At 41.9% G+C, this 23,375-nt stretch overlaps 1 protein-coding gene across 5 annotated transcripts in view; it reads right to left on the bottom strand.

Moving 5' to 3' along the window:
* Positions 1-23,375, bottom strand: part of POF1B (POF1B actin binding protein) — a 268,805-nt gene that overhangs the window by 170,666 nt on the left and 74,764 nt on the right. For all 5 annotated transcript variants that reach the window (XM_069212651.1, XM_069212643.1, XM_069212647.1 and 2 more), the window contains exons 2-4: positions 19,228-19,308; positions 16,813-16,875; positions 7,397-7,504 (exon numbers count right to left, since the gene is read on the bottom strand). In XM_069212651.1, coding sequence (XP_069068752.1) covers positions 7,397-7,504; positions 16,813-16,875; positions 19,228-19,308 — 252 coding nt within the window. The remainder of the gene's footprint in view (positions 1-7,396; positions 7,505-16,812; positions 16,876-19,227; positions 19,309-23,375) is intronic.

Below are 23,375 nucleotides of genomic sequence, written 5' to 3' on the forward strand. Positions count from 1 at the left end.
CAATTAGATGTTGGCGGCTTCCGGATGGGAATAACTTATGTTTGGATGACACATAATGATGTGTACATTGTACTCCGATATGAAACATACCGTTCCATCACCAGATACATCGCACTGTGCAATGTTCCAAAACTCATACACGTCCCTCTTCATATTCACCATCAACTAATCTTCTGTAGCAGCCGGTAACAAAGGTAGAGTTATAGGCTGCTCTCTGACCTCTATGTAGTTACAGATAAAGTGGTCTTTCTCTGTATTCAAAAGTTTATGCGCATTTTATGTCTCCATGTAAGTTTCAAATTGTATTTCCACCATTCTCAAGTTAAAAGAGGTCCCCATGGATGTTAAAAACATTGCAACAGCACCATACACTGACTTTCCTTCAAACAACACATGTAAATAAATAAAGTGGAATGTATACTTAAACTGTGACAAAGAAAACAAACATTTGCAATGCAATAGTGTAAGGAAATGCCTCCTTGGCATGGTTACCCCCTGACTTTTTGCCTTTGCTGATGCTAAGTTTTGATTTGAAAGTGTGCTGAGGCCTGCTAACCAGGCCCCAGCACCAGTGTTCTTTCCCTAACCTGTACTTTTGTTTCCACAATTGGCACACCCTGGCATCCAGGTAAGTCCCTTGTAACTGGTACCCCTGGTACCAAGGGCCCTGATGCCAGGGAAGGTCTCTAAGGGCTGCAGCATGTCTAATGCCATCCTGGGGACCTCTCACTCAGCACAGACACACTGCTTGCCAGCTTGTGTGTGCTAGTGGGGAGAAAACGACTAAGTCAACATGGCACTTCCCTCAGGGTGCCATGCCAACCTCACACTGCCTATGAAGTATAGATAAGTCGCCCCTCTAGCAGGCCTTACAGCCCTAAGGCAGGGTGCACTATACCATAGGTGAGGGCATAAGTGCATGAGCACTATGCCACTACATTGTCTAAGCAAAACCTTGGACATTGTAAGTGCAGGGTAGCCCTAAGAGTATATGGTCTGGGAGTCTGTCATGCCCGAACTCCACAGCACCATAATGGCTACACTGAAAACTGTGAAGTTTGGTATCAAACTTCTCAGCACAATAAATGCACACTGATGCCAGTGTACATTTTATTGTAACATACACCCCAGAGGGCACCTTAGAGGTGCCCCCTGAAACCTTAACCGACTATCCGTGTAGGCTGACAAGTTCTAGCAGCCTGCCACACACCAGACATGTTGCTGGCCACATGGGGAGAGTGCCTTTGTCACTCTGTGGCTAGTAACAAAGCCTGTACTGGGTGGAGATGCTTATCACCTCCCCTTGCAGGAACTGTAACACCTGGCGGTGAGCCTCAAAGGCTCACCCCCTTTGTTACAGCACCCCAGGGCACTCCAGCTAGTGGAGTTGCCCGCCCCCTCCGGCCACGGCCCCACTTTTGGCGGCAAGGCCGGAGGAGATAATGAGAAAAACAAGGAGGAGTCACTGGCCATTCAGGACAGCCCCTAAGGTGTCCTGAGCGGAGGTGACTCTGACTTTTAGAAATCCTCCATCTTGCAGATGGAGGATTCCCCCAATAGGGATAGGAATGTGCCTCCCCCCTTCCCCTTAGGGAGGAGGCACAAAGAGGGTGTAGCCACCCTCAGGGCTAGTAGCCATTGGCTACTAACCCCCCAGACCTAAACACACCCCTAAATTCAGTATTTAGGGGCTCCCCAGAACCTAAGAACTCAGATTCCTGCAACCTAAGAAGAAGAGGACTGCTAAGCTGAAAAACCCTGCAGAGAAGATGGAGACACCAACTGCTTTGGCCCCAGCTCTACCGGCCTGTCTCCCCACTTCTAAAGACACTGCTCCAGCGACGCTCTCCCCAGGGATCAGCGACTTCTGAAGCCTCAGAGGACTGCCCTGCAACTAGAAGGACCAAGAACTCCCGAGGACAGCGGCTCTGTTCACCAAAGACTGCAACTTTGCAACAAAGAAGCAACTTTGAAACAACTTGCGTTTCCCGCCGGAAGCGTGAGAATTGACACTCTGCACCCGACGCCCCCGGCTCGACTTGTGGAGAACAAACACTTCAGGGAGGACTCCCGGGCGACTGCGAGACCGTGAGTAGCCAGAGTTGCCCACCCCCCAAGCCCCCACAGCGACGCCTGCAGAGGGAATCCCGAGGCTCCCCCTGACTGCGACTGCCTGCTTCTAAGAACCCGATTCCTGGTAGGGACAATGCACCCGCAGCCCCCAGGACCTGAAGGATCCGACCTCCAGTGCAGGAGCGACCCCCCGTGGCCCTCTCCCTTGCCCAGGTGGTGGCTACCCCGAGGAGCCCTCCCCCCCTTGGCTGCATCGCTGAAGAGACTCCTTGGTCTCCCATTGCTTTCTATTGAAAACCCAACGCTTGTTTGCACACTGCACCCGGCCGCCCCCGTGCTGCTGAGGGTGTACTTTCTATGTGGACTTGTGTCCCCCCCGGTGCCCTACAAAACCCCCCTGGTTTGCCCTCCGAAGACGCGGGTACTTACCTGCTGGCAGACTAGAACCGGGGCACCCCCTTCTCCATTGAAGCCTATGCGTTTTGGGCACCACTTTGACCTCTGCACCTGACCGGCCCTGAGCTGCTGGTGTGGTAACTTTGGGGTTGCTCTGAACCCCCAACGGTGGGCTACCTTGGTCCCAAACGTGAACCCCGTAGGTGGTTTACTTACCTGCAAAAACTAACAAACTCTTACTCCCCCAGGAACTGTTGAAAATTGCACTGTGTCTAGTTTTAAAATAGCTATATGTCATTTATGTGAAAACTGTATATGCTATTTTGCTAATACAAAGTTCCTAAAGTACCTACCTGCAATACCTTTCATTTGAAGTATTACATGTAAATCTTGAACCTGTGGTTCTTAAAATAAACTAAGAAAATATATTTTTCTATACAAAAACCTATTGGCCTGGAATTGTCTCTGAGTGTGTGTTCCTCATATATTGCCTGTGGGTGTACAACAAATGCTTAACACTACTCCTTTGATAAGCCTACTGCTCAACCACACTACCACAAAATAGAGCATTAGTATTATCTCTTTTTGCCACTATCTTACCTCTAAGGGGAACCCTTGCACTCTGTGCATACTATTCCTTACTTTGAAATAGTGCATACAGAGCCAACGTCCTACAAATAGGTCTCAAATTTGCTTGAGCTGGATCTATTGGCGTTGTAATTGCATAACTGGACTTTTCTTGCGACTTAAATTGGTCAACCCTGCTGCATAATTTGGTCCTCTCTGCTACATACTTCCAGTGGCCCTGCGTATAAATAAAGAACTTCCACTTACCTTCCTTTTAGGAAAGCATTGGTAAATGCATTAGGTTTCTCCTATGTGATTACTAATAAGCTGTTTTTCTGTTGTAAGTGTAGCTTGGTGAACAGTTGTGCAATATAAGTTACTGAAACTCCGTTCTAGTGTCATGTCTTACTTTTTAAGAAAGAAAGGTGCCAGGTAGGTGAGTGCTTCCCACCATACAGTACATAATCAAGTCTGTTTTGGCACAATAGCATCAGAAGAAAAAATACTCCAGAAGTTGCCCTTTATTATTGATATATGTCAACAGTGCAGCGCTGCATGAGGACTAAGCTGTTTTCGAGTGCTAAAGAGCATAGCACGCATCATTTATGATGTATTAGTTCTCTTTATATGAGGTTTTGTTTGTTTAAAGGAAACCTACCCTTTTGAGTGTTCCTTTGCTGTTCACTACAATAATAGTATAATTATTTCACTATGCTACACTACATTATAGCTTTCAATAAGCCGAACCTCCAAAAAAAAATAAGCAATTTAGGAGAAAAAAAATCAGAGTCTCTGTGCAAAGATTCACATACCTTAAATTGGGCAAATAGCACCATATTTACATGGAAAAAACACACACATATGCTAACTTTAACAGCGATAGCGATCTTAACAATTAGGCTAATGTCCTCTTGTATATGGCATAGCTCTCGCCTATCCTAACCAAAGTATAAAATAGGCAACCTTCTTGTGGGACTTCAGACTCCTTGTTGGTCATTTTTGTTTTGCAAAAATATACGGTGAAAGCCTGTAACTAAGTGCAGACCTGCTAAACATAGCCTAACCGCTTTTACGTACACAACTGCTTTTTAAGCCAACTGCAGAAACATTTTAATCCTCACACAACATCATGGGTAAATCCTTTGCAGATTTTTTTTTTTTTAAACACACATCTATTCTGAATAAAAGAGAGAATTAGCATAGATGTGAAGATTGTTTTTCTTTCTTGTAACATCATACGTGTTTTCTTAAAGGCACGCCAATATTTGTAGGTAAAGGTTCCCAACAGCAAAATACACACAAGGGTAACCCTCACCAGTAGCGATGTTAGAGGGATAAGGGGGGGGGGGGGGGGGGGGTAGGAGTCCAAAATATCACCACCTCCATAGGCCACACCATCGCAGCAGGGATGGCTAAAGCTAAGTCGGCAGGCCGTTTGTGACAAAAATAAACCTTCTTCTGGACTGCAAACTCCATTCAAATGAGAATTAGCCTAGTTGTAAAGATTCTGATTATGTATTTAGTGCCCAGCACCTAAGTACGTCCAACAGTGACCTGATTTCTGTGATCAGATAAGGATAAAGAAAAAACACAAACAAGAAACAGAATAAATCCATAAAGTAGCATAGCTAAAGCATGTTTCTTACAAATGTTTGATGACCTGTAAGAGCGACTTTTTGGGTTATTGTTGCACAAGGTATGGTTTGGACGTGGTTGCACCGGGCATGCTTGCCCACATTTATGACACAGACTCTTACCTGGGCATACAACTCCATCCCCTTTGTATGCTGGGTTGTAGGCCCATAATCAGTTGCCAGGGGTAGTTCTCTTACATGCTGCGTAGGCTAAGCAGCCTCCGTTATTATCTTCACAAGCATCTATCGAGACAAAAGCGATATAAGTGCTGCTCTCAGCAGAGAGCTGGGAGGGGAGTCTGTGATTTCGTCCCTGCCTTTCACACTCAAACAGTGGCAAGTGGATCCCTGCGTAAACAGACAGATGGAAGCTATCCTGGTGTGGGGAGAAAGACAAATAGAGAGGGGAAAGGGCAAGAGTAAAGTGCAATGGGGCGGAGGTGACTGGTGTGTGTAAAGGAAGGGGTGCGGGACATTAGTTTTATATAGGTTAACTCGATCTGAAGGTATTGGAGCATCTTAACACAAGTACCAATTACAACTCACAAGCAGGACACCTCAAAAACATAAATGAAAGGGAATGTGGTGCAGGAAGTCAGGAGCACTGTGCCCGTCTTTATATGGCTTTAATTGTCTGACTTGTTCAAGCGTGAAGGGATATTTTCAGGGAAGCTCGAGTATTCCTCTCTAGAGCCAGCATGTGAGGGCAGAAGTGTGTGGCCAAAACAAATGTCAGGGGCTTGGCAGGAGGAACGGAATGCTGCAGTAAAACTCAGGCAACTACCATCCTAAAGCACCCACAGTGAAAAGGCAGCAACAAAGAAATGCCAAAGTAGTCCATCACAGCAACAAATAAAGAAGCCAAAGTATAAAAAACAGTAGTTGGTCACTGCTATGAAACAGAAATAGAAGGGAGAAAAAGGCAGAACTAACCACTAGCGAGCAAGAATTTTTAAAGGACACTGCAATCAACAAATGAAATTGCTTTAAGCCAGAAGAAGTACACTAAAAATATACACAAGGTCCAACGTATACGCTCGACCTAAAAAGTCGGGGTGAAAGAGTAGAAGACTAGGATAAAGAGGCAAGAAGTTTTGCTTGATAAAATAAATAGGCACCATATGAAATCAAGACGATTTAGCCTCATATTCGGAAACCCAGGATTTAACAAATTAAGCACTGCTGTCCATTGTCATGGATCACAACATAATTACAACATGAAACCTGCAAAAGAATGTTAAAATTAGTAATGCGCACAGTTCAGACAGCAAAATTATTACATCTTTTCTTCAACTCATTCCTCTGCAGCATCAGAACAACTAACCTCTCCTCAGACTGCAGGCTCCGCTGTTTATCTCAAACCCAACTAGCTTCTATTGCTCGACTCTTATCTTGAGAGCAGATCTATATGCGACATTTACAGATGAGTGGGACACAAGCCCAAAAACTGGGGTACAACTTCCATTGCGCCTCATCTTCTGTTCCTAGGAGGTTGCTGCTTCCTTGTGCTATTCACTCTTGCATGCTCTATCACGCAATAGGGTTTCCTTTCCCATCTGTGATGCGAAGACTGGCCCTCTGACCACATTAAACATCATTACTGTTTTTTGTTGCACAGCAGTTGACAAGACTCTTGCTGGCGTGCTTCTGAGCAAGCAGACTGGCTAAGTGGACAACAAGGCTGCCTCCACCTGATGACTCTATCGGGGTCGTCTCAAGGTAGTTTGGCTTTATACATAAGATCTATTTCATCCTGGACCACCTTACATTTTGGAGCCCATACTGAAATAGATACACTGAGTGACACCCATGGAGGTGGGACCGCAGCTGACCAACAGTGTTATTTATGTCTAATGAATCTATCTGCTCTTCGCTCATAAAGAGTTGAACTTGTGCAAACATCTGTTTTGGCCAAAGGAAACGATGTAGATGTGTGCACCTTGAAAAGCATAATCCATGTGTGCACATTGAAAAGCATAATCCAACCAATGAGCTGCAAATCATAAATGCAGTGCATACTGCTTCCTTCAAGTAGAATGGTCCTCCAGCAAACAGTATGTGACAAGTCTTAAAGCGTCTAAATGCTTTTCTCCGTACAGTACTACACAGGCTTACACAATTAGTTCTTTGGTGGCTGTCTTCACTACCGTCCTGAAAATGTGGTGTCATAGAATTCAGAAGACTCTTTACTTCAATAATGTGAGGATCCAAACGATGATCCTCTAGTCAATGCTATGAGCCACGTGACCATTGTCATAACCACTTACAGAGCTGACACATGGCCACTGGTCCCAGTCAGGGAGAACATAAACTTCTCAAATAGCTTACATTCAGCGTGAGTGCTGATTTACAATAACACTTTTTAATATCCTTCTTGGAACTGACTAAAATAGAAGAGTATCAAAAACTGGCTCCTAAGTCACAGAAACAAGAACAAATTACAAATGCGAATTTATTTGATTAATTGACTGCTCAGCATGGCAAATCTGCAGCCAGGTGCACCCCTCGGTACTCCAAAAGAGTGCATCGAAGATCAAAGCCATATGTACAATAAATTAAAATAATAAAAATGACAGAGCTATAAGTCACAGCATCTGTGATGAAATGGCACAGCTTTTTTGTTTACATCTGAAAAAGTGCGAGGAGAAAGTTCGCACCTATACCAGTTTCAAGATGTTTAAGAAAGCAGATTGGTACATTTATTGTAAAATAAAACAAGTTTTTACCTGATTCACCTGTTCAGTACTTGGAGGAGCATCAAGTCTTGTGATAGTCTTTTCATATATAACATTATTCCCAGGAATATAATTAGCACCCTTCAGGAAAGGGCTTTGCTGAAAAAATAGAATAAAAATATAGGATGACTTTTGATTTTCCTGTGTAAAAACATTTTAAAGTAAATAAGACATTTTGTTTGATCGTCTGGCGTTCTCAGCTAGAAACAGAACGTGTAAAAAAACGCAAAAGGTATCAGCAACACATTTTCTATTATTTGTAGGGTATACAAGTTACACGATTTCTTGTTCAGAAATCCTACACTGTTAATTGGAGGTATCATGTACTCGTGTTTTTTTATTTATACAAAAAACATTACACATACATTAAGGACTTAAAACGGATTGCCTATCCTCAGTTCCGATCACCTTGAGGGAAGAATAGATAAATAGCTTTAAAGCGACTAGGACGATTGTTTTTTAAGTGTGTGACAAAAGGTTTCTGCCCTAAATATGGCAAACGTTGACGCGTCGATGCAAAAAAACTGCAAATAATTGCAGCTATAAACTATGGCATTTTAAAGTTGTTCAGTTAATTTTTTACAAAGAAATAAGGTTCAACTTAGAAAGACCCCAATGACCATGTGCAAGAAAATGTAACCCCAAAAGAATACGATTTGTGCAGACGGCCTCTTTTTTCAGATAGGCGCCAACAACTGTTGGAGAAAAATGTACCCACACATGTTACACGGATGAGTAACATACTCTAGTACCAAAAGTGGTACACTGTGAATTCACTGTGATATGTGAATGCCCATCAAACTGCACACTTCAGCACTAGGTACGGGAGATGGGTCAGACTGTGTGTACACAAACCATAATGTCATTTTAAAGGTAACCATGGACTGAACAGCTGCCTAAGTCTTGCGACATCTGAAGCAATGGATACGAGAACGTGACCCCTAATCAGAATTATTACAAAAAGCAGATTCAAATACAGAGCAGAAAGACGCCCACCACAATGCAGGGCTCATACTGTACTAGTGGTAATAAATGTGTATTCTGATTCCCTCCATTAAATATATACACAGTTAAAACATGAATGCAATCATTCTAGCGTTCGAGCGTACAATGCGCTATTAGGTCTCACTTTTCATTGGTTTTGTACTAGAGAGTGGGGGAGATGATGTTGGCTTCTTGAAGGTCTTAGACTAAAGGCTTCTATATTTGTTTTAAAGGCGTAAGATGATTTGCAAAGAAAAAGAAACAGACAAACCCCACAAGGACCCTTTATGTTACCAACATTTCGTACACTCCAAAGCATGTCTCAAAGCTTGGCACCATTATAGATCAGTTTGTGTAAAACATCACATGAAATTAGATGCCAGTTCACCATCCCTCTAGACTGTCCAACAAAACCCTCTCCACAAAATATCAACTGCCAAGATCTCCCCACCAAATAGGTGCAAGCCAAGATCACTTCAGGGTTTCTCCTGCCCATCACAAAAAGTTACCCATTAACAGGATCCTAGATGTCCCTTGTAAGAGTGGACCGTGGGTGACTGCAGTGTTACATTCATCTCCTTCACATCTTAAAAATATACTACATCTTGTACCCTAAACACACTGTTAGAGATGGTTTCCGCCCCCCAACAAACAGCCACTCTCCAGGGGAGACAAGGAGTCCATAATTAACAATTAACTAAAGGGCAGTAAAACCTGCCAACCAGAACCACCAAACTAGAAGATGGGACTAAACCAAATTCAAGAAAATAACCTTAGTAAAACCACACCTCCGGCTTGTGACATCAGAGAAAAAAATACTTAGGGGGTTATTCTAACTTTGGAGGAGTGTTAATCCGTCCCAAAAGTGACAGTAAAGTGACGGATATACCACCAGCCGTATTACGAGTTCCATAGGATATAATGGACTCGTAATACGGCTGGTGGTAAATCCGTCACTTTTCCGTCACTTTTGGGACGGATTAACACCTCCTCCAAAGTTAGAATAACCCCCTTAATCTTATATGAATACTTCATCATCATTATCTAGCTGAAGAGTGCCCACCAGGCCTGTTGTCTAGGAAAGCATGATAGATGTGGGAAATCAAGCCATATTGGTCCAGATTTTCTATCATAGTGGAGAGAAACAGTAGGGGTTGAGGCTCACTCCAGAAGGGAAGAATAACTCTGGCATGAAGATGTGCACTCTAAAATAGAAGACTATATCGAGTGAGGAGGCATTGAGGGTTATTACAACTTTGGAGGAGGTGTTAATTCGTCCCAAAAGTGACGGTAAAGTGACTGATATACCACCAGCCGTATTACGAGTCCATTATATCCTATGGAACTCGTAATACGGCTGGTGGTGTATCCATCACTTTACCGTCACTTTTGGGCTGGATTAACACCTCCTCCAAAGTTGTAATAACCCCCATTATCTTTTGTTCTGATTTGCTCCAATGACCAGCATCTCCCCTCAGGGACGATATCTCTCATGTGCTGCAATCCCACCATAAGAAGCTGGGAGTGGGATTTTGGCTCAAATGACCACAGGATCGGAGGAGTCCTATAGAGGCCTGGAGAGTACAAGGGGTCTACCTCTGCAGCCACTGCAATCCGCTGCTAAACCCAGTTAGGGTGGGACACCTTGTATTGACAATGTATGCCACCAAGACTACATGTTAGCGCTGTATCCAGAGCAAAGGGTTCTTTCTTATCTTCCTATCAGTAACTGTGGTATGGAGGGGATCAACTGGTATAATACATGGTGTTATGAGACTGTACTGCATAAAACTAGCTCTCATAATCAGATGGCAAATCCTCCTTTACTGGAATGGATCATCAGCATCTCCCATTCGATCTGAGGATGTCTGCCTGCTCACACAAATTCGATCAGTACAGATCTTAACAAGCTAAAGAAGATACTTGGAATGTTTATGAAAGGTTCGAGAAATCTGAAGAGCACCATTGTTTTAATCAGTGCAAAGCAGCTTGCCCTTATTAGGGAAGAGTACGCAGGCTGTCAATCGATGCCATAAGTTTAGTGTCTGCTCTATCATAACGTTCGTGCAGCATAATATCAATGTTTCTATGGACCAGAATCCCAAGGCAGACCAATGATATTGTGTGCAATCTCAACATCAGTCGAGGGCAGGTTCAGTTGCAGTTGGCATCAGGAGGAAAATCTCAGTTTATCCCACTTAATCCATAATCTAGACACTCCCCATTTAGGAGGACTGCACGGATACTGGGTACAAAATTGGTATGCTGCACTCTTACATACAGCAGCAGCATGTAGGGTGAAAGTAAGAGCCTGGGATTTTGAAACCCTAACCTGCTTTGTGAATGACCCTTCCATAATACTCTGGCCAGGGGTTCATAAGCCACTGCAAAAAGTATCACAGAAAACTAGGTTATTAGTAGGGATAAGTATGCTCCTACCGCTAGTAACAAGGCCACCACTCCAACATAAGGTCCAGTCAAGGTCTCAACACATTAGCCCCTGACTCAACCCTTGGTAGCTAGTTTCGAACAAGCAGGCTTAATTGAGGTGAAAGGTATATAAAGCATTTGAATACAACAATACAGTGAATAAGTAAGACACAACGCACAATAAAAATAGGAGACCAATTTATAAAAATAGGAAATGTTTTTATCTTTCAAATGACACCAAAACGACGAAAATCCAATATAAGGAACAGCAATATGAATTTTGAAAGATTACATTTTAAAATGTGCCTTGTAGTGCCTAAAAACCAATAGCGCCAACTGGGGACATCTGGTCACGCTAGACCGGGACCAAGTCACAATTTGAGGCCAACCGTGATGGAGCCCTGCTCGAGTACACTGAACTGGAGGCGTCAGTCAAAATGTTACATTCTGACTTAGTCTCCATTCTGGAGGATTTTATCCTAATATGTTGCGGTCCACACCAGCAAGCCAATTTCCATGCAATGTCGTCGGATCACTTTTCTGTGAGGCCCCGGTCAAATCCTGGAAATCTGGAGCTCCGTAGCTTTCAGCGGGACGGACCTGAAATTCAGGCTGGGTGACAGTTGGCTTGACTCATCAGCTTGACTCATGACGGCAGGTCGGTCCACTTATGGAGCTTTTTCCAAAAGTTGCTCCAATCTTTTCAAACTTCAGGAACTTCTTCCTGAAGTGCCTCTTGAGGGTTCAAAGCATTCAAAACACTAATCCAAGAGTGTAGAAGCCATAAAATGGTCCTTTGGGAGTTTGTACTACAATTCCCACAAGGAACCTGTCCAAATGCTTAAAGGTCCACTGGACGGACTCCAGGTTAGGGAAGTCTTGATGGAGATGGTTTAGGGAAGCTCTGTTAACCTGTTGCCTTTAGGGAGCCCACTCCTTAATCCCTTTAGAAGCAATGCAAAGTCCGCAGGGCTGTAGTTCGCAGTGTGCAGTAGGGGCAGTCCTTTGGTGCAGACCAGAGTTCCAGCAGGGCAGTCCTCCTTCTCCTTCAGGCAGCAGATCTAAGTTGTTATGCAGCTCTCACATATTTATTCAATGATCTGGAGGGACATGCGGGACACCCCTGTCCAATGAGACACAGAGTGCCACCCAAAAGCATGACAGCTTCCTCTAAAGTGTGTCATTTTCTTGTCCCACAAAGCACTGCACTTTAAAATTCAAGATAAAGGATTTCTCCCCAGCAGAGTATAACCAGGCTAAACCAACCTACTGGTGTGGCTAATTTCCATTAGCAACCACCCACCCCCAGATCCTCTGCACAATCCTTTCCTTTGCCTGCCATCTGTCTGAGGGGTACAGGAAGAGGGGGTGAGCCTGGCTGGCATTATTTTTTGTCCTGTTCTCTTTGAAGCCCAGATTGATTTATCCAGTCTGCAGTCTGTGCTCTGCAGGTGCAGAGCTGCCTCCATCAGATATCCTCTGCTCTATGCAGGCCACTTATCACCTCATGAAAGTAGCCTGGCTAATCCTGCAAAGGCTGACCAATCAGGAGAGGCCACTAGCAGGAGGCTGGATTTTGGCTCACAGAAAAGAAAGTCTTATAACTTCTTTTCTGTATTAGTTATGATAAAGTCAACAGTGGCAAATTGTTGGATTTATCATTACCAATCTTTTGAATCCTTGAATGACACAATTAGCTCCTTCCCTGCAATATTTATACTTAAGTGAAATATTCCAATGTTAGTCTATGGAGCTAAGTGTCTACAATGGGGAACAATGAAACAGGCATTTTTTTCCTCACTAAAGCATATAAAACATCTCCTATTATTTCCCTCCTTATAGTTACATGGCACCACACCCCTGGGACACATAGGGGAGACCTCAGGGGTGCCTTATATGTAAAAATAAGGCGGATTACCACTTTGGAGGTAGTTTTAATTCCAAAGTCGAATTTGCATACATGTTACTCTTTAAAGACAGTCTGCAAGGCAGGGCAACAAAGCAGTGTACATTCCAGTGCAAGAAATCTGCTGGGTCTCTATACCTCCCTTCCCTATTATATACTAGGGACTTATAGATAGTTTGAATCCCCCTTGTCCTATTATATACTAGGGACTTACAGGGGTCTGACATTGCCAATAGTGAATATACACAGTGCCATAAACCCTTTTAATCAGTGCACCGGCCCTGGTTTGCAGAGCCCAGGTCACAGTCTGAGCTACCACCAGTATCAGTCAGGAACAAAATGGGGTAAGCAGGCTAAAAAACATGACTTTCTCACAAGGAGCATTACCGCTGAGTACCACATGATAACCTGAGAGGCCAATAAATACATTTGTTATTCCTACACCTGGCTTTGGGGTCAGAATATAATTGAGGCACCAACTTCAAAAAGTTGTTCCCTACCACACAGTCTGGAGTGTTCCAAAGAGGAAGTTCCAATTCAGAAAGTCAAACACCTTTTCATCCTCTAGCAAGACAGCCTCCTCATTCAGCACTGGTCAGAGCTAATGTACCAGTGCAAAAGCAGTTTCTATTAGCTAGAATGTCAGAACATAAAGCAAGACTGTTCCGGTAACACCAGTACCGAGGCCCTCTATTTAAGTAGTGTGCAAGGTTTAGTATGCGCCTAAGCATCACTACTACCTTAGAGATCCTCCCCTTACAATCCACCAACCGTCTGATTAACAACAGTCAATATTATCATTGCTTCTCAAGGATGAACGTCGTCTCCTATATCTGCTAGACAGGCTTTCTGACATCTTCATCAGTTTTCTCCACCCTTTGTTCAGTTTGAGTAACGCCTCTGTCGCCAAACTATCTTTAGTTACTTGCCGTGGGGCCAAGGCAATTTTTTGTTTTTTTATAAATCATGATGGATGGTTTACAGAGTTTTATTAAAGCGTTTCTTATCAATTCACTTAGCCTTAACAGGACAAATGCCAGTCTTGTCATGTTGCTCTTCAGTGCAACCCATTTTCGTACTTACAATTATGTACACAAAGGGGTATACTATACTGGTCCTGTTGCACCTCGTTAAGGGAGTAAGTTACACACCAAGTCTCTTTTCGGCCTAATCTGCAGGTTTTTAAATAAATTCCAAGAGTCTTCATTTAATAAAGACCTAATCCATTTTCATTACATTTCAGCAGTCGATACACGGGCACATCAATAAGAATAGCCCATATGTTCTTCATGCTGAAAGACAGGCATGATGTAGCAGTTCCAGAAGCCGGATATCATTTCATGTCCCACTCTGATAAGAACAGGATACTTCATTTTGTGAACAGTTTCCTTTGCTTCGTGCTAAGTTTTGTATTGTTTCGAAATACGTTCTCTACATCCAGTCGTTGATAGAGGTGAAGATAACCTCAATATTTTCGTTAAGTCAATCCTAGACTCTATAGGAATGTTTTCAATCTCAATTGAAAGGAAATGGTCTGAGAACGAAGTTAACAAATGTACATAGACCAAGAATTAGTATACACTAGTAGGCACTAAGCGGAAAACTGTGCATGACTTCTATCTACGGAGGTCAAAGTTGATAATTCAAACATTCTCCTACCTTTGCAGATATTATGACAAAAAGAAGGTGTGTCACTTAATTTCAAATACTGACCCAGTACCTCAAGAATCTAGTTTTTATGCACTGGCCTGGCTCCCGCTACTTTATGACCTCTGCAATTAATAGTGTCCTTTGCAACCCTCATTCTTCTGTTGAAAATACAGGTTATCCTCTCTCAACTTTCCAATATTTATCGCAACTCCAAAATTCTAAGAAGAATTATCGAAATAGGCCGTCAATGGTGCCTGGACTGAACAAGTGCTAGCGCGCCAGGTCCTTAGTAAGTAAACTTACACGGGGACGCGTATAGGCCGATGAACCTTTTGGATCGCATGAAGTATCCTAGCTATGTAGTAATCGATGGCCATCAATATCAATGTATGTATCAATCAATAACCACTAAGAGAATCATTAAACATTGGACAATATATCAACATTTCATAAATAACCACAACTCAATATATGTTTTAACAATGTTATTTCCCTATTTGTTACAAGTCTAAGGCATCTGGTTAGATCAAACGTTATTCAATCAGCCCAAAGGTAGCTCATTAGTGACAACCAATAGCATAATCTAATCAGAACATGAGAAAACATATGCTCTAATGCTTCAGCAGAAGCCAACAAAGATGAATATATTGCCATTAATAGCAGGGTTCAGCAATCAGTCCGCCAATCATTTGTCACTGTCAACGTCACCTAAAGGAACCTTACCTAATCCAGATTAGCATTAGCATGTGGGACTTCATGCGAAAACAATTTAGAACACAAATTTAGAAAGCATCTAGCTAAAAGAAAAACTTATTCAAAACAGCGCAGTTGGTACCTAGAAAGAAAGGCACGAAAAGTTAACAGTCACATTGTCATAGCTATCTATCCACAGAAAGGATCAGCAACAAAGTCAGTCTTTATCTTCAGGTCATCAATCGATCAGCAACACATCAGGCTCTCAAGAGAATGAGCCCCATGACAGAATCTTCGAATCGCATCTTCTAACATCATCAATTCACCCCTTGCATCTCATCTGAAGTTGTTGCCCTCTGTCATGACCTTTTATTAGAGTTTTTCAGTCCATCCCCCTAATTCCTAATTGTTCAGTCAATCACCAGTTATTACCTAACCAATCACTTTAATTTTTCAAATCAATGAATTCTCAGTTCGTTGATTGGTTTACTGTACGATGTCCTCACCAGGTATCGAAAATGTTGCATTTTCTTCTCCAGTCAGTGCTCAACTGGGAAAATACATTCAGTCTGTCTTACACCAAAATTGTTACATGTCTAGTTCCATCATCTCCTGGCTGTCGGTATATTACAGATAATTCTAACTAAGCAGATTTTATTAACATACGCAGTTCATGGACAGTTCAACGCACCAGCTTCTCTGCAGTGCGCTAGAAATTCAGCTTCTGCATGAGGCCTGGTAACTAGGCCACAACTTCGGCTCAGTTAACTCTACAATATAATGCAAAACATGGGTTATATATCTTAATATGACATACTACTACATTATTATTACACATTTTCATTATTTGACAAATTTTTTGTCGTTTTTAATATAATTCGTGAACATTGGCAGCCACTCTTCGTGGGCACATTTTCAAACGTGCACATTAATTTCTCTTCGTTTAGTTTTCTTGTTAATCAAAACACATAAACACTTATTAATCATTTCTAATTAGCATATCTGCGTTAGCACAAGCCAGGCGAGATTTAAAGCACACAAGGATCCTTTAACATAAATGACATCTAGTAATCTACCTGGGTTTTGCTACGTGTACCCAGTAAGCTCCAAAATAATTTGACATGGTAAACATTACGAAGGTTTGATTCATCTCTACCTTTGGCTCTGTGGGTGCAGGGCGATCATTGTAAGTAGACAATACCATAACAATACATTACCACATCACACATCATCACCTTTAGATATCGCCATCCGCAAGGCTAGTGGCATCCCTAAAAACACGACTCTTTTGAAGTTACTAGACGTACATATCTGTGTTGTCTACCTGCATGCATGGTAGACTGCTGTACTCAAGTTTCCGGCAGTATTGTTATCAATTATCTCCGTGGCAGCCCAGCCAGCACTGCACTTCAGTCTGCAAAAGCTTTACTCTCTACTCCGTCACCTTAAATACCCGACCCTCACATTTTACCTAAACACGTACCTCGCTATACTTCTAACCAAAATGAAACACAGGCATGTGGCTGGTTTAGGAATGTTGACCTGAAGGCACTCTTAAAACGTGCTCCTCCAGGTCAGTGCACTGTGAGGAATACATGCAAGACCTTTCTCAGCTAATGGCCCAATTGAGGTCCTCATAAACTACTTATTTTATTGCATGCAGGATTTATTCGTTTGTGGAACTGCACGTTCAAGGGTAGAAATTGTTTTATATAAACAACATAGCTAAAAATAAATACCGTACCGGCTCAGCATTCTGCACATAGTATCGCCTTATGGTGCCCTGCTGGAACGGAGCTTGCAATTCCTGAAATAAGGAAAAAGCATTTGTATTTAATAGTTTTCAGGATTAATACACTTTATTGCGATTTTCAGTGCTCAAGAATTAAAACTGAAGTTCCCTCCCTACCACGGTACAAAAAGCCTCTGCTTTTAACAGTTTTAAAACCATAAAGATTGCTTAAAGGCATGCCGTTATTTTACAAAGCAAATAGGTTTAGCTTGTATATAATGCGCGCCTACACAGGCATGTAACAGACAACAGGCATGATCAAGTGTTTGAAAAGAGGAGGGCCGTCAGACCTATTAGGGAGCAGCACAAGTGCCACCATCCCTTCTAGACAGATCCATCGAGGGTACAGAAAGAGTCAGTGGCTGCAGTGCTCTATTTACTTTGCCCTCGTCAAGGTCATTTTAACAGCAAGAGTTGGCTTTTTTTATTTTGTCTCAGACCACCTCCAGAAGCTGGTCGCCACCCAGGGCCACAGATGCAAAGCCATGATTGTTCAGGTGGAGCCAAATGGCCACCCGACTTAGGGACCCAGTCGGGCTGATCCGCTAAGGGAGCTACTCAAATTGTTGACTTTATTCCAACCCTGCACACACAGTGATTAGAGCTACACCAGAGCACAGGCTGTCTCTCTCCGGATGAGTGGGCTGACTCCAAGTGTGCTAAAGAGCAGAGATCTGGTAGGTATTATTCTTTCTCAGGGACAGAAGCAAGCTATGTGGTGCACCCCTGTGGGATCAGGTCAGTTGTAAAGTGTGATGCACCCTCCCAATAGTACTCAAATGCAGGATCATTTGTACATATTTAAATGTGTATATTAGCGCATGATGAATGTCATGCTCAAGTATTTGCACTTTGTACCTCTTAGTTTACCCTCTGAAAACATTTATTTCCATAACCATCCCCTTCCAACGTTGAAAATGGGCCGTCTTTTCTTCTTAAGAGGATTATATCTCAGACCTTTGACTGGGATAGAAACTGGTCAACATTCAAACAACTGCAAACTTCTAAGTCTATGAGTGTTCACCAAATTTTCCAGTCGGCCTACCCTGGAAAAACCACAAACTCTCAATAAGAACCAAATTGTTCCCACGGCAATTCTGCTTTACTGCTGAAAATGAAACGTGGGGAAGGGAAAAAGGAGACAATGAGCTAGTCGGGGCTGCTTTCGTTGGTGAGTAGGTTCCATTTCAGAGTAGTTATGAAGGTTAAGAGGGAGAATATGCAACAAGTCCAGTGGGATGGGCTGAGAAGGTGAAAAGAACTGCGATGAACCACAAGAAGATTTAGTAGTAACAATGTGGTGTAACTTAACTGCATATCTAGTTAACATTTGAAGATACAAATCAGGGTTTTGAAGATACCAGTAAGATGTTGACGCTTAGTTTTGGGTACTGATGTGCTCCTTTATTAGAACAAAGTTCAGTCTCCCAAGATGTTGCCAGCTCTATCAAAAATGTTATAAGAATGGTCTTCCCAAAAAATACAACCAGCTCCCACCCACTTGACAGTGTTGGTTTTGGGAAGAGAAAAAAGCAGTTTAAAAAACTGCGGCAGGCATTTGGGATTCATGAAACTTCCCAGGATGTGACTTCGTGCACAGCTCACTTGCTCTGTGAGATGGTCTTCTGGATACCTGGATAAATGCATGCTTAAAAGCCAGTTACTGTTCAAATAAAAAAAAATGACTGTATTTACTTAAATATAGTTTTTATTGTTGGTATTAAAAAGAAAAAAGAAAAAAAATATATATATCCCGTTATTTGAACCGTTTTGTAATCCCCAATCCCATGGGCCAACACCACAATATAAATACATATACTGATATTATCGGCCTATCAACCAGATCACTTCCCTTGCACTGAAACGTCCAAGAGAACACATAAGGGACACAGACATACGTCCAGATGCAAGATCTGTCAGTGCTTGGATCATAGTGTCAGAGCCTCTCCAGAAGGGAGGGCTACAACTATACCCAGCATCTCTGCTTTATACAAACTAGTTTCTGCAAACATCCCTCTAGGAAAAAAGAAGGACCCGTGAGGCTTCCCATTTTAAATGTGGGACCATGCAAACTGTTAGACCTTCAAAGATCAAGACCACCCGCAGCTCTTCATTCACTAGGAAGCTTGCTTGAGCACTCCTCTGGGCCACTTCTCCATCCAGTTATACCTGTATGAGCTGCCATGAAGTATAAAGGGCCCTAAACTGAAAGGGGGTGAGGGGGAACAGCTACCATAACACAAACTAAGACATCCGTGCATCTTATTTAGTTATAAGAAGTTTACCGCTCACCTCTACACAAACAAAATATAATTGATAAAATAATCTAATTTCAATAGCCAAATTCTGAATTAAACCCAATCCTACCTGCTCTTGATTCTGCATTATGTATCTCCGTATCGTACCGCTTTGCGTAAAAGGAGTTGGTGAATAAGGTGGCTGTATTTCCTGTGGGATAAAGGACACATCAGTCAGTGATTAGAATGACGTTTATGCACAGAGACCAAATTACTTTGTTGGTTTTACTACAATGTGCATTACAAGGTACCACCAAATCTTTAAAACTTTATACAGACATTTGCTATTCCTGTGTTATAATACCTGTATTCCTTCTATCAATGAGAAAGCATCAAATAGTGGGCCATGGGTGAGTGGTTCTCAACATGGGTTTTAAGCAGATGTTTGTTAAACTTGTAAATCATAATTAGTTATTGCTACAAACATTAATTAGTGGTTTTTCAACCCAAAGAAGGATCAGCAAGACACAAAGATAGCTCTCAAAAGAAAGGGATGTTCATAAAAATTGTAACTGATTACCTACGAGTAATGATGAAAGAACGCACACACAAAAGGTATTTAATAGGTGAGTGGAACAACTCAAAATATAACACTTTCGAGTTTTAAAGCATAAACTTTAAGAATTCATTAAAAGTCAGTGATACTTATAGGTTTTTATACGAAGAAGTCACTCCTCATGCAACTTCACTTACACTACAAATTTTAAGCTCGAATAAGTTATGATAAAACCATTTGCAAACATGACATCTGTACAAAACAACTACCATGTCATGTACCTGTACTTCCTGCACTGTAGGAGGAGCAGACATAATCTCTACCCCCCAGGACAAACCTCATCACCATGGTGTCCACCATATCCCTATCAACACTGGATGTATGCACTAGATAATATTAAAATAGTACTATAAACATGATACAAAATGCTATTCACCAACATACAACCAGAGGTTCTGTCTCCACCTGTCCTATCTTTTTCTGCACAAAGATATCTGATCCGACGGTGGAGCCTCCGCACACATAAGTATACGTTTTAGCAGTAAATGTGGAAGAAACGGAGCGTAGCTGAAAAATGGGAAAATCTTACCAGTAAAGGGGAAAGGTTTGGAAAAGAGTATGGAGGGCTTAAAGTAATGGTTATGGAGGAGGTTAGTGAGGAAGGTGTACCCCGCAGAAGAGTAATCCCATTGCTATTTAGAAAGCGTCCTTCCAAAGTTACTGCAGCCAAAAAGGGACAAAAAAAACTGTAGTAAATTACTCAATCTCAGAGCTGAAGTAGGTCCATCACCACACATGGCCAACCACTGGTACAGCAACACCTTCCCACAGAAATCAATGGAGGTAGGAACTTTAAATAAAACCCCACAGAAAACATTGTTCAATTAAATTATCTATAATAGTTAAACATATAAATAAAATGTAATTTAAAAAGTATAAAATACATATGCATTATAAAATATTTTACCATGTTTTAATTTAAAAAATGTTAGATTAGATTTTAATGAATATAATTAAATTACTTTTAATTAATTCTAGACATCAATTTTAGTAATTATTAATGTATAATAAAATATATCACTTTTTTTTACTTTAGATGCAAATGTATTTTTATAATTTAAACTTGAGCCTGTAAGACCTGCTTTGTGCAGTCTCACACGATTCCAAAAACAGTGGTTTGCTTCAGAGTAAGTTAAAAAAAAAACAAAGCCTCTGCCACAATTTTGTCATTGGTTTCCAATATGTATAACCAGTACTCCCTTGTGAAGTTTTTTTGCAGCCATTCTGCCAGTGTAATATAAACCAATTTACCCATCAATTCTTTATAAAAAATAAAAACAAAAAAACAGTTGCTTGCTCAATTAAGACTGCACACAATTCCCTAAAAGTTCATCTATTTGCTTAAATATTTGAAGATAAAGGATTCAAGGAAATCGACTGAGGTCTTCTTCAGGTGTGTTTTCAGACTGAGTTCACGGAGTAGATATTCACATTTTGTCTGCCTGTAAGCCAAATTCCTCCTGGAGTGAGTGGAAGGGTTTAACGTTTTAAGGCACAAGGAAACACAGAGATTGTCCCAGCAGTGCCCCATTCTTTCCAGTGTTTCAAAACACCTTCAATGTTTATGTTGCTCCATATAGGTTAACCCTAGTGAAGGAGGTGATCAAAATGATGCATTTACGTACAGCTCTCAATGCTAATTTAGGACGTATAGTTCTCTATTTTAATAAAGAACGATCAAATTATCAGTCAGTGAGGCAAGGGATTTTAGCAGGTATATACAACAATAGCCTGTGTGCCGTGGTAGGCCTAAAGGCTACATTCTAGGTCTGCCTACAATGCTGCAGTTTGGCCTGGGGAGATAGAACATCTGACTGTGGTAGAGGTATGCAAAATAACAAGATTATAGATGTTGCATTTGTAGGCCTCTGGATAATTTGGCTACACAAAGTTTGCGGGCTTTCAGATATGTTTTCAGATCTCTCCATATAAAACAAAGTGCATCACGGGCATATTGACACTGCAGGTATTTTACTTTGTCCCAACTGATCTTGTAACCTATAAATGTTGATATGCCAGTCTTTAGAGGGAGTAAAGTGGGTACCAAGATATCTAGGTGAGAGTCACCAAGAGCTCTTTTACTGTCCAGGCGATCTATCACCATGAAGTGGAAGTCCTTTTTCCCGGGGCATATTGCTCACTGGTGCGCAACTGTCCGTAACTGGGCTGAGAAAGAGTCTGGGGTCCTGCATAGAGAGGCGTCCAGGGCACTCCGAAAAATGCCCCATTGTGACACCATGGGCTGATCTGACATCTGCCTTACAAGAACGCATTAAAGATGACATCAGGCCCCCTTGAGCGGCTAAGATGACACACAAATAGGCTTCATCCTCTTCTACATCACACACATTAAGGCATTCAGAGGTTCACCTGTCCCATGTATCCCTCCCTCACAGAGTCCCACATTCATACATGTACATTACCAGGGCCCTTGATACAGCCTGGGGATGCAGGGACTGGTGGAAACGGAGTTTGATATGAACACTGGAGATTCCACGTATTTTACCTCGGCTACCCTCCTCAAAATTAATCGCCAGACTTGCCACATTTAAGATTTAGTATTTGTAACTTTCATTTTCTTTTACTTTGTTAGTTTCCCCGTTTGTCCCTACCAATGTAGATGACGATGTTCACAGTAACAGTGGTGCAGTTTGAGCACTCTGATATACTCTGCAAAATCATAGTAGAAAATGACTAATCCCAAATGTAATACCTTTGTATCATGCCCAAATGCGTAGACACTTCATTATACATATTATGTATATTGTTCACTAAAACACTGCAATAAAAATATTTAGGAAATGAGAGTCAAGAGAATAACATTTGTATATAACAATGTCTTCGAAGCTCCAGAGGTTGTATTGACTGCTGACATATTGCTGCTTCCTGGAGTTCCAACGCTAGTAAGAAAAAATGTGAAGAGTGGGCATCCCTGTTAGGCCCCTCCTGGGCGAGAGAAGAAACTACCATAGTTCACCAGTGCTGAAGTGCCTGCGGTCAGCCATAGCACTTTAGATCAGAAAGAAAAAGCCCTGCCCTCTAGAGTCCTAAAAAGATACCCGCACCCAAGGCTTGCTCCACATTTAGGGAGAGGGCAATTGTTTAATAAGATGAGTCCTTTATAAACTAGAGTAGCTGAGGAGCATTCTCAGGTGGTTGTGTGACGATCGTTCTACCAGAGATTGTAATTTTTGCAGTTTTAATGAGGCAGGAAATTACTCGAGTCTATTGGCTAATATCTTTCCTAAAACCTTAATGTTAACTTAAAATAGAAAAATGGATCCATAACTTGTGCAATTGAGAGGGTCTTTACTAGGTTCGTGACAACGAGAACAGTGTACTTAAGCTTGCTTTGCGTGAAGGCCCTGTATGGTGTTTCAGTCTGTACCTTTCCCCGGTTGTAGAATTCCTCTGGGAAGCCATCCTCCCCAGAGGATTGGTTAGAGGGGAGGCTTGAAATGGCCGCTGCAATTTCTTATTTGACTATTTTCCCAATAGTCAGATATTTTTGTCTATTAAACATGGCACAGCTAAAGCAGTCTTGGAGAAGTACTTTTTTGTAGCATGTTGAAAAGACCTCAGAGCAGTTTTAAGGATGGGTCTTTGAATGGCCGTCCTCATCTTATCTGGCAACAATTACAAGTGCCTCCTTTGTCCCAACA

This window comes from Pleurodeles waltl, chromosome 2_1, assembly GCF_031143425.1.
Source record: "Pleurodeles waltl isolate 20211129_DDA chromosome 2_1, aPleWal1.hap1.20221129, whole genome shotgun sequence".
Classification (NCBI taxonomy): domain Eukaryota; kingdom Metazoa; phylum Chordata; class Amphibia; order Caudata; family Salamandridae; genus Pleurodeles; species Pleurodeles waltl.